This window comes from Nicotiana sylvestris, chromosome 2, assembly GCF_000393655.2.
Source record: "Nicotiana sylvestris chromosome 2, ASM39365v2, whole genome shotgun sequence".
Taxonomy (NCBI): Eukaryota; Viridiplantae; Streptophyta; class Magnoliopsida; order Solanales; family Solanaceae; genus Nicotiana; species Nicotiana sylvestris.
Window position 1 is genome coordinate 65,691,720 of NC_091058.1, and position 12,870 is coordinate 65,704,589.

Below are 12,870 nucleotides of genomic sequence, written 5' to 3' on the forward strand. Positions count from 1 at the left end.
GTCTTCTTCTTTTTTCACTACGTATTTCTTTTCATATCCCTTCCCCGAGTCCCATTGCCAGCGTATTCATCGCCTTTCAAACCAACTAAAATTATTTCTAAACTTTCTCGATGAAATATTAGTTTTGGCTAAGTAATACCAAGAGAATATGGTGAGAGAGATATAAAGGATTGAAATTTGACCGGAAAAAATGGATGTTCGCCGGAAATTTTTTGCCGGCAACATATAGGCGTTGGTGGGTGCAATATTGAGTTTTGATTTAAAGGATCTAAGTTGCTACCAAAGTAATGAATATCTAGAATAGTATTTAAATTTACCATAGTTACCGACGGAATCATGAAGAGAAGGGGGGGTGTTCTGTTTTTTGTCGTTTTTTTTCCAATCTTACGCGCCTTTTTTTTAAAATATAATTAATAATTAATTTTCTGTCACATCAGCATTTGGGGTGGTATTAAATTTACTTTGAACTAGAATAGGGGGTAAAATAAACTCTCGTAAAATTGCAGTCCAGTTTTCCGGACTAGTTTGAGGGGAACTTATGTATTTTGTCTTTTTTATAGTCTACTAGAATTTGCTTTTAGTGAGTGTGTTTATATCAGTTCAGTGTGTACTAATTATAGTAGAATTATTAAATATATATATAATGTTGGATACTTTGAAACAAATGCTTCAAAAAGAAACTGCCAATGTATCTTTATTTTAACAAGGTATATATTTCTTTAATATAGGGTTAAGAAGGTGCTAAGCAAGTACTCTTGCTCCTTTTCCCTTTTTTCTAAATACCTTTCTTTTTTTTAGAAATTTTATTTGTGTAAATACGTACAGATATGGAATTTTTATCTCTTATATGTCAATTATATTTATAAGATGACATTTGGCAAATTTATTGATATCTTTTACAAGCGGTATATTAGGTGACAAATGTTTGTATCTGGTAGGCGAACGTACACCTAAAATTAGGTTAGAAGAATGCAGAATGATGAGAAGACAACCTAATAATTGAGAAAGCTGTACTGGGCACAAGTCCACTTGGTTCAAAGGAGAAGTGGACTTGAAGTCGTGTGATTGAAATATAAATCCACTTCTGTCAAGTTTGACACGAACACTTTGTCAATGGAAAAATGTGTTACTGTAATTTATAGCAGCTGGTCTGTTGGTGTCAAAATCATTTCAACAAATGCATGATATTCAAGCTGAAGTTCACTCAAGTCATTCCTGGAATTTGAACCAATATTGTAATGTTAAATGAGGATGAATTGACCTTACTCCGGAATCTGGACTCTGAAGGAAGAGTATGAGAATCTTGCTAGATTTTTCCAGCTCTGTTGTTCCTTTTCCTCAAACTAAAGAAGAGAATTTTTTTTCTTAGTATCAAATAAAGCAAAAACCTAAATAATGGGTGAGTAAAACATCTTTGCTTGCTTGCAAAAATGGAAAAAGAAAAACTCTTCATCTCACCAACCAATATAACCAAATCTTTCAAAGGCCAAAGTTCCAATTTTAGATACAAATGATGCTTTACAAATTACAATATATATGATTTTATCATGTTTCCCGGGAATAATATATATACTCTGTCGATCATTAGTTTTTCGACAATGTTCTTTCACACCCTGAAGGAGGCCATTCTCCCCACTAAATATGATACAGATATATTCAGTATCCTTATAGAAACTGCTTATAGAATATCGAGGCAGAAATACAGAAAAAATGCCTATGCCATTACTTGGACTGTTGGTTCTGAGGTGGATGAGCTTGTGGTCTTGTTGGGCATGCCGCGGTCATAGCACGTAAGCGTCGGGCAATTTCAGTGAAAGATGGCCGAACAGCAGGATCTGGAGCCCAGCACTGTTCCATAAGAATTCTCCACTCGGCGTCGCAGAAGCTCGGCACAAGTGGTCTCAAGGTGTTGTTGACTATACCACCTGCATGTAACACATGATGCAAGAGTGCGTGAATTTCTAAACTTTAACTCTGGTTCCTATATTTCCTAGCTCTGTTAACAGAAAACATGAAGGCTTTTATGACCATTCCTCTGCATCCTAGTGAAGCATCAGAGAACTATAGAAACGACTGTGAGCAACACCTTTGGAAATAGATGTCCCACAGAAAAAATTTCACCGTATGTTCAGCCACACTTCACATGGCATCCAAAGAAGATGATTGGTGGAACTCGAAATAAGTAGAAACAGGAAATAATGAACTTTTTGAGAAGGAAACAGCAAGTAAACTTATGCTATGCTTCTACATTTCTTCACTTATTGCTTTTATGCAATGCCTTTCACCGAGAGTATCAGCATCATTCTAACTCTCGAGTGTATCAACATCATTTAGTATCTTGGTCCTTGATGAGATCAAATATTTCTGAACAAATTATAAAAGCGATCATTGTGTCATTAGGAGATGAAATTAACCATGCCTAACTTGCTGTAATACATTTCTATGACGTTCTATATTTTTCTTTGTACCAGTTAAAATATTGGTTATTGCTGCTTTTCTACTGTTAATGACCTCTTGACACTCCTCATTCATTCGTTTCATTTTCAAGGCAGCAACTTGTAGATTTGTAGGAAAGGAAGGATATAACGAGTAATTTTTATTTCATGACAAGAAAGTAATAAAAGAAATGCCAGTACTTTAAAGCAAGAAACAAAGGTAAGATAAGGACTGAGTAAAGCAAACCTATAATAGCTCCATAATGCATATTAGCATAAGGTTCCTCGCCAGTAAGAATTTCCCAGAGCACAATCCCAAAGGAGAAAACATCAACCTGCAAAGTCTCAAAATGTCACTTAGAAGAGGAACATGTTTCTGATTTACTTTCTCTCAGATCTCTTGTATCTGAGAAGTTAAGGTCCTTGTCGACTTGATTGCCAAAGAAAGATAGAGGGAGAAGCATCAACATACTTCCTACCCATCACAAATTAATAGGGGGTTAGATTGAAAATTTAATAACAGAAATTCGAGTTGATCAGCAAGAATATGCTCTCCCCATCCCCATGCCACAGAAAGAAACAAAGATGCCTGAGACAGGCTATATTTCATATCAATCTTGGATATGTCAACCTTAAGATTAATATCTGAAATCTTACCTTCTCAGAAACCTTGTTACTGCTACCATTCAATAGCTCTGGGGCCATCCATGGAAGTGTTCCCCTAACTCCACCAGTGACCAACGTATTTCTCTTTATTTTTGAAAGTCCAAAATCACCAACCTATAATAAAATTGACAGGGCTTTTATAAGTTTTGTTTGATCCTACAAAACATTAAATTGTCCGTTTCTTGGTAACATAAATTTTCCACCAACAGAAACATGTTAATAATGAACATGATGAGTGAATACCAAAGTGAATGGCAAAGGAAACAATTTATAGCTTAAAGGCACTCTTAACATGACATGAATAATCAATTAAAGGTAGTCAAGGAAAGATGCTCTTGGATATACTAACACATCAGCTAGTGATTAGTCATCAGACTCTTTATTGCAAAGAACAAAAAGGAAAGCGATTATATACGTGTACACACCTTACAGATGGGTCGAGAAGGATCTTTTAAGTTGACAAGCAAGTTGTCACATTTCAAATCAAAATGTACAATATTCTTTGAATGCAGATATTCCATTCCGAATGCAGCATCCATTGCAATTATGAGCTTCTTGCGACGATCTAGGTGTCTAGCAAGTCAGGATTGGAAGAAAGTACGAAGTTTTGTCAAGGGATACAGAGGAATATATAAAACAAAATAATAGGAAGGGTTAAAAGGGTTTTACACCTGTCCTTGCAAAGCAAAACATGTCTCAGAGACCCATTCACCATGAATTCTGTTACTGTGGCAAGAGTTCCCCCTGGCCCATCTTGCACTACACCATAAAATGCCACCACATTTGGATGATGAAGCTTTGAAAGAATATCAGCTTCACGCCAAAAATCTAGAGTCTGGAAATAGATAAAGGGTTCCATTGTCAAAATGCTTGCATAAAGAAACCTCAAAGCATGACAAATATATGAACTGATAAGCTTCTACTGATTTAGATTTGATTAAAACAGGACTAGATGTCTGAACTGTGATGAAATTCGCTTTCTGTACTGCTATAAAAATAGTTGAAAGTGTTCAAGATGTATTTTGGACGATTGTTTGAGTTTGTAAAGCTGGAGGAAGCCGTACACAAATTTCATGGAACAACAAAAACAGCAAGCAGAGCAGCACAAAGTTACAGTTGAAGAATAACAAAGCAAGGGGAAACACGCTCAAACAACTTTGTTTCTATTAGGTCTAAAACTACATATTTGGATTCAAGCTGATGAACCAGGAACCGGTTAATTTTATTGTGGCAGATGTAATTATACAACTCCAAAGACGCTCACCAATCTCTCCTGCTCGGATGAGCGACCTGTGAAACAGCTTTTCTTTATTCTCTTTATGGCAACATCAGTTCCTCTCCATTTTCCATGATAAACAGTTCCAAATGTTCCAGAACCCAATTCCCTTAATTCCTCGAGATCTTCATTCTTGATAATCTGCGAGGCAAATAAAACAGGTTAACTAAAAAACTGACTCAAAGCACAGCTGCGTGTACTTATTACATGACTAAATAAAATGATTTCTAATTTGTCTAGCTAGTTTAAACATGCAAATCACGTAATAAAAATCCAGCCCATTTTAATGTATTCTTGATTGATAAACATAAAATCAATCTCAATATGTACATCAGACGTATAAACTGAAGACCCAGAAGAGCAAGCCATGCATATGAACAAAATGCCCCCTCATTAAAGCAACAAGTTGTAAACAATCTCTCCATATCTCCATCAGATGCATAAATCCAAGACACAGAAAAGAGCAAGCCACACATATGAACCAAAAGTCTTGGCCTCTCCAAGCAAAGCAATGAAGTAGCAGATAAAAATCAAGAACTAAAGATATCTAGAGCTCTAACAGAGTTTTTTTTTAATAAAAAAAGGTCAACAAAAAACCAATAATCCAAAAATTACTCACTTCACGTCTAACTATTGTCATTATATGGATATTCAGGCAGAAAACCAGAACTTGAATTTTTCCATACATTTTCTATGAAAGAATGTTATTGGCAGTGACCTACGGGTGCTACTTTAGGTAGCCTGCATCACTCATTCACTCAACCATCATATAGAACACATACTTCAAGATATGCCAGATGTATTGATGTTTATGAGGGTTTAAGTCCACAATACCTGCAATGAGCTTATATCGACATCTCCCATAGAGAGATCAATGAGTGGAAAACCAGTATTCTGAACTTCTTGGTTCCCATCCTTCATGTTAAATGAAAGGGTTTTTTCAATCACATTTGTACGAGTTAAAAAATGAGAATATAACCTGAAGCAGAATTATGCAGCTAGAAGTGTCAACAACTAAAAAGGAACACCTGATAATCCGATTCAGCTACTTTTGAATTCATTGCACCATCATACTGCATGCTTTGGATGCCAGTGGTTTGAGAAGGATCGTATTCTGAAGGCACATTCATGGTGGATGGTCCAACATTGTCACGTGATAGATGCTGCATATCAGCTTCAATATTCATCCGGGAGTCCATATGGTCTATCATAGCACTGTCGTTAAAAGGAGGATAACCATAATCCATGGATGCTCCATCCTCACCATTTGCACGGGTGGAAGAGAGACTAAGATGATCCTGGTCTATCAGAGACACATCTTTTCTGACAAAATCATCTTGGGCTAACTTTTGAAAAAAAGACCAGTGCTTTGGTTCATGGTTCTCCATATTCAAACTCAAACCAGTTCCATCAGCGCGCAGTGGAGCAGACACTGATGCATCACCCAATATTTTAGCTCTAGAGAAAATATCAGAGAGAAACTCTCGAGGAAAGTGGTCATTAATGTCAATAAGAATGTCTCCGTGATCAGGAGAGCCAGTGGTAACAGATGGCTTCCCTGTGGCCACTGCTCCAACTTGAGGCTCGCTCTCAGCTAGCGGCTGTATTTTCCCCATAGCTTTATTTTCCTCTGTTCTACTTGCAGCTGCATCACCCCGGTGAAGCTCGTTTGGCTTGGAAGCAGATTCATCGCGAACATTATTGCTAGTGATAGCATTATTTGGTCCAGATTTTACTTTATCGGCATAAGTTGCTGCTTTCAGTACGCGCTTCTCAAGATTTGCTTCAGAAACATCTTCACCAACTGTTGAATTAACTCCCTTGGTATTGTCACCTAACTCTACAGACTGCTGAAGTTCAATCTGTTTCTCTTCGATAGCAGGTTGATTAGCAGACCGAGTCGGCCCAGAAGGTGTAAATTTCTCGGTCTGGGGACTCACATTTCCATCATGTAATTTATCAACTGATTCCAGGATCTGCTGTCTGCCTTCAGAGTGTGCATGGGTCATTATGAACTGTGAAGAATCATCAGATTTGGACAAGCGATTTAGGCCAGCCTGCTCCCTAGGCAAACGTTCAGAACGAAAAACTCGTGGAGGCATTGAAGGTGGGTCATAGCTAAGGTCATATGGGTATGCCTCAGAGTCACCATAGTCAGCGTTGGAAGTTCTACCAGATGCAGAAAAATGGCCATCTTCACTTGATCCATCAAGTTTTTCTTCTTGAACAGCTCCAAGAGACACTGTACCTTGCACTTGTTCCTGACTCTTCTCATTAATTTTAGCTGGCATGTCAGAACTTCCAGAAACTACTGTAGCAGCAGAATTAGATGCTTCAACTCGGGAAACATGATTTGGAGCAGATTTGACAAGTGGATTCGAGGAAACAACTTTTTCGCTTTCCACAGAATGCATTTTCTCGGGCTCATTCAATTTCTGTGCAGAGCTTTCTCTTTTCATCTTTGCCTCCTTATTCACTTCCTTTTCCAGAGATTGATCTTTACCAAGTTCAACTTTTTTCTGGAAAGAGGTGTCTCTTTTCATTTTTACCACCGCCGCTGGTGCTTCTTGGTCGTTCATATGTGAACTATATGGCTGCTCGTGGGTAGAACCTCCTTCCCCATTCAGGTAACCACGGCTTGTACTAACAACAAAGTTATCTGTGAGTTGTGAGGAGTTGGGTGGATGAGAATCATGGTCGTACTGGGGAAAAACAGGGCTTTTGGCATCTAAATTTTGGAAGTTGTCAACAGGCATGGAAGTGGGTAAAGGTCTCCATTCAGCACCGCCATGATGAATAGTTTGACCATGGTACCCTTGTTGGTTGGAGTCAAAGGCATGCAATGAACTTGAAGCCATCACATGAGCAGATTGACCAGCTAGAGGCACACCACCCACTGAACGAGAAGCATCGGCAGCAACTCGACTATTCTCCCGAGCAATTGTTAAGCTAAGAAACTCATCCAGATTATTTCCTGAAGCACTCGCCAGAGCAATTGAGTTTCTTCTAGACCCGAAGTCCATGCCATTGACAGCAACAACATACTGCATCTCTGAATCTCCTTCAACATTCTCAAGACCAGCTTGAGCATCATCCAAGTCACTGTTAGAGAAGAGAAAAATCCGTAGCTTCTGTGATCCATCACCTTCTAGACCATTACATTCCTCTATCATATTCTGCACGTCCTCATCACAAGAAACTGATACCAATGCATCAAGATCCTCACCAGGAAGCTGATATTTTATGGTATGAGCTTGATTATATATTGTCAACATCTTTTGCATAAGCTCCGCATAAGAAACATCCTTGTTGACTCGAATAAGATGCGTATCACCTCCAACATATCTAAGTTTCCCATCACTTGGACGAGGCATAATTCTACCACCAAAACTGCAGAGACACCTTAGCTTTCCTGATGTACTAGACCTAGAAGATACATGGCTTTGAAACCCACGGATGTTGTTATTTCTTGATGAGGTTCTGGTCACAGATTGCAAAACTTGGTGGTAGGATTTCTCATCATTTACTGAAGTCCTAGTCCTCTCATGATTTTGATCTCGACCTTTTTCTATTGAGGCAATCACGGAGATATCTGATCCGGTTTCAGAACCTGTATGAGATATTCCAAGTATGTCCTTCAGGTCCATATAAGAAGTTGCACCAGTAGTCCCACCAGAAGCATGCGGAACGAGATGCTGCTTAGGGTTAACCCTTTCCCGCATGAATTCTAGAGCAAACTCCTCACCAGTCTGAATAGAATAATTCAGTACAGGCCTAGCTCCAACAGGTACAGCGAAATCAGGTGGTCTTATGTTCGTATTAATAGAACTTGATGGATCCTGGAAAAATCTCTCATTTGTAGAACCAATGACCTCATTTCTGGTCTCTACAGAGCTATAGCGACCTTGTTCATAGTTCTTTTGTCCCATCATACCTTTTCCAACATTTCTATCCATTTGAAACAATTCCCAAATTCACAGCCTAAGGAGACTGTTCCAAATAGAAATGAGATATAACCAATTTCTTATTTAGTCACACTTACTAAACTTTTTACAGGTGTATCATGATCACGTGCTAACAGCTGATCATTGTAATGACAGAAAGCAGCAACTAATTTCTTATTCATATGTCCCTCCGGATCTTCTACAGACATACCTTGATCTTGCAGTTGGGTAAAGAAACAGAAGCTGCAAGTCACAGTAACCAATGCTTTATCAGAGCAAGTTTAACGAGAAAAGGTTAGAAAAAAACTTGACATGATCCATGTCCAAAGTAATGTAAAAAACATAGTTAAGCAGTGATCTCAACAGTCCTAAGTGATTCTCCCTAATCGCTTCATACTATGTTGGCCTGTGAAGTCTGGCAGCAGGAGTTTGATTTCTGGAGATTAACATTAGTAAAATAAGGCTTGACGGGACTGATGTCCTAAGTACATCAATGGCCTTAAGAGACGAGTCCAGCATTCTAAAGGAAAAGCAACCTCTATTCAATTAATCAACAACAACAAAAAACTCAGTTTGATCCCAACAGGTGGGGTAAAAATACCTCTGTTCAATTAATCACAAATCATAATAAAAATACTACAAAACAACAACCACAACAATTTTACAAGTCCAAGCTATTTAGAGTTTGAATCCTAACTATTCATTTCCCTTCATTTGGAGGATTCTCATTTCAATATTCAACAATCGGGATTTTCTAACGCTATAGGTTCTCTTCATTTTCTACAGAGTACAGACCTATAAATCAGAACACAAATACTTCAGATAATTCAGTTAAGTTTAAATCTTTCCCACTTGTAAATGTCACAAAATTAGTCTCTTGAGGGATTTCATATTATGCCAAATATCTGAAGCTATTCGGAGTACACATGGGCAGGGCAGGGCCAAACAAATCAAAAACTTGGCCCAACCAAGGCCTTTCAGACCTAAGATCAAGCTCGAAGCTCAGGATCCAGCTCGTAAAGCTACAACATAAATAACTACCACTGAAAGGAATTCAGAAAACCTAATTTTCCAGTTCATTCAAACCAAATCCAAAACAAAAAATCGGTGAATCAGAACATATCAAATTTAACCGAAATAGAATAATCTAAGCCCTCGATCAAAAATAATTCACAAAAAAAAATCAGAAAAAATACATCTTGCTGAGAGTGTTCATACTTGTTAACTAAAAATCGGTACCATCGAAAAGTCACCGGAGAGGAACCGAACGACGGTGCAATAACGGCGGCGAAACGATAGCATATGAAGTATGTGGAGATTTGGGTGAGAGATTTTTCTACATCACCACTACTTGGAGAGTCAATGGAGAGGTTTGCAAGGGTTGTGAATTGAAATGCCCTTTTGCCCCTGATGAAGTCTTAAATGATGGTACTCTGCAGCTTGACATATAGTACTATTTGGACATAGTTTTTGTTCCTATTCATGGTTTCTATTGGTTTGCTCGGCGAAGAGAAAGTTTTGCGTAGGGGCAATTTCGTCAACATGAAGAGATATGTGAAGTATCTATCACATGCGTCACGCTTACTCGTGATGTTACGAATGCAACTACCGTTTATTGTACTTTAAGTCCTTGTACTTCTATAAACCTTGCACTTTTGTCTAACTCTTAACTCAAATTTTCAAATGGTCTATTAAGTTTTATTTGTCCTGTAATATAAAGTTGAGCATGTACGATCCTTTAAGTTTAAACAAACGACGTGCACTTCTAGTTCATGTAAGACAATGAAACTCCAACACAATTCATTTAAACAAATGAGTGTCTTTAATTTAACACCCTGATCTAAGGTTGCTTTTGAGAGATTAATGTTAAGTATGGACTATGAGGACTTTAAAGAGTTTAAAAAAATGACTTGATCCCTTTAGATTTTTATGAGTGATTGGTAGATGTATTTTAAGGAGTGAAAACCTCGTAAAATAAATGAATGAGGATGATAAATAATGGTTAGAAGTGTGGGTGGTCTTGGTCGTCAAATTATAACATGAGGAACGAGAAGCAAAGAACATAAAATCTTGTGAGGAGAGGAGAAAAAGTAAATACCATCAATTTGAAATATGAGTTATAAAATTCATATGTGGGGTACATCTAAGATGCAAGTATTAAGGTACAAAAGATTAATTTGAAAACTATAGTGATGCAACTGATCTACGGTGACTCGAGAAATAGCTAGGTTGTTTATTATTGTCATGTCAGATTGAAGTCATGTCTCATGTATGCACTCAAATTTTGGTAAATTTAACTTCTTGTTAGCTAAAAAGCTAAACTTCAAAATAATCGGTGAAATAAAAACCTTCCTAATCTAAATAATACTTAACATGGTCATAATTTCTCATAGAATATTTAACTAACACATTTTATATTTTTATTCATATGCAGTAAATTACAGTTAACAAAGTACAATGGAGAACAATGAAAGCATTAGGTTAATTAGAAATGATAGCAATAAGAGTTATGTTTATGCAAATAATATGATTGTTTGCAACATTCAATGAATTTTACGATGTTATGAAGACGTTGGGACTTATCAATAAGTATTAATCTATTTACAAAGAACACCCAATCAAGGAACACATTAGTGTCTGGTATAAGAGTTGAACCTATAGAAAAATTAACAACAATCAAGTTCTCAAGAATGCCATTATAAATGACATTATAATATTGGAGAAATTAATGTATAGTTCACCTCCCAAGAAAGATTGCAAGCATTTGTAAAGGTTTAGAGGACAATTAACTGCGCAAGCATGGCTAGTAAAAAATAGGTCGAACACAATGGAACAAAAATAATATAAGTGAGAGATAAAGAGACAAGAAGAAGATACAGTGCATATTATGTGATAAATACGTTCGAGAAAATACTCATAAATAATGTGGGCAAGACGGCAATGGTATCCCTATCATTATCAAATCCCCCCAATACTTACCACATATGAAATATGATAGGGAATTATTGTCATATATATCTCGTTTCTTCTTGTAATACATGCTAAGTATGTTAGGGGAGAGTTGTATAACTTGTCAAGCACTATAAGTGTATGTAATTTGTTAATTATATATTTATTATTATTTATGTTATTTCCACTATTGTTTAAAACATATACTGATTTAAATTTTAAAATAAACTTCGGCTTACGAGTCATTGCCCAAACTAGTGCAACGTTATTTTGATAGTTTACCCAAGCACGAATGAGTAGTATTTTCTCGAGATTTGTAAAAGTATTTAGTGGGAGAGTGCGTGCGCTAATGGCTAAATAAGCTCAAAATAGGGAAGACAAAAAGAAAATTGTTATGATAAATATCATATTATGGTGGATGACTACTCTTCTTCCATGATTTACATCTCAAATGCTTAATGACATATTCAATGACATATTTTGTATGTTCAATGACATATTCCATGACATATTTTCTTCACTTTTATGCCTATATAAAGGCCTTGTAATAGATAGGAAAATGCACACAATTGAAGAAGAAATAAGAATTTTTCTTCCTCTCTTTCTCTCTATATCTCTTAGTTTGTTTTTGCTTGTTCTATATTATTATTTTGGGTTATATTTTATAACACGTTATCAGCACGAGGCTCTACAATCTCAAGAAGATCTTTGAGAAAATTAAGGTATAATTTTTCTCAAATTTGTATTTTTTTAAATGTCTGATATTATGAAAAGAAAGTTCGTTGCCCTTGAAATTTCGGATAAGAACTATATGACATGGGTATTGGATGCTGAAACTCATTTAGATGCAATGGGTCTTGGAGACGCCATTAAAGATAAAGATAAAGCATCTACACAAGACTGTGCTAAGGCCTTGATTTTCTTGCGTCATCACCTTGATGAAGGGTTGAAAATTGAATATCTCACAGTGAAAGATCCATTTGTTTTGTGGAATGGTTTAAAGGAAAGATATGACAACTTAAAGTTGGTCACTCTTCCACAAACACGATATGATTGGGCTCATCTTAGGCTCCAAGACTTTAAGTCTGTTTCTGAATATAATTTTGCTATGTTTAGAATTACTTCTAAATTGAAACTCTGTGGAGATAATATCAGTGACTATGATATGCTTGAAAAAACGTTTACAACGTTTCATGCCTCCAATATGGTCTTGCAACAGCAGTACCGAGAGAAAGGTTTCACAAAGTACTCTCAGTTGATTTCTCTTCTACTTGTGGCTGAACGAAACAATGAATTTGACATCACCCACTTGGAATTGGTAGATTTTTTTTGAGCACCCTAATGAAAAAATAAATCACTTGATCGGTGATGGATCTGTGGTTAGAGATGATTGAGCAATTTAATTTTTATGCTTTCCTACTCGTAGTATGTAATGAATAAACATCTCGTAATTTTTATTGCACTTTATAATTTTTCTTATGTAGTTCTTAAGAATATTTTTATTTCCGAAATTTTATAAATTTCACAAACAAGGAGTAATATCCTATTAATTAGTATTCTAGTCTCAGTGATCTTTTAACAATTTTAACTTTCCTTTACG

The 12,870-nt window shown here is 36.5% G+C and overlaps 1 protein-coding gene across 1 annotated transcript; it reads right to left on the reverse strand.

The window, feature by feature from the left end:
• Nucleotides 1–1,454: 1,454 nt before the first annotated feature.
• On the reverse strand, nucleotides 1,455–9,690 carry LOC104216817 (uncharacterized). The gene is made up of 9 exons (XM_009766948.2): nucleotides 9,540–9,690; nucleotides 5,406–8,564; nucleotides 5,212–5,292; nucleotides 4,366–4,518; nucleotides 3,773–3,936; nucleotides 3,527–3,674; nucleotides 3,093–3,215; nucleotides 2,683–2,770; nucleotides 1,455–1,925 (listed from the first exon to the last, which is right to left on the reverse strand). Exons 2-9 carry the CDS (start codon nucleotides 8,331–8,333, stop codon nucleotides 1,723–1,725), a joined length of 3,888 nt encoding a protein of 1,295 aa, XP_009765250.1. The 5' UTR covers nucleotides 8,334–8,564; nucleotides 9,540–9,690; the 3' UTR covers nucleotides 1,455–1,722.
• Nucleotides 9,691–12,870: the final 3,180 nt, after the last annotated feature.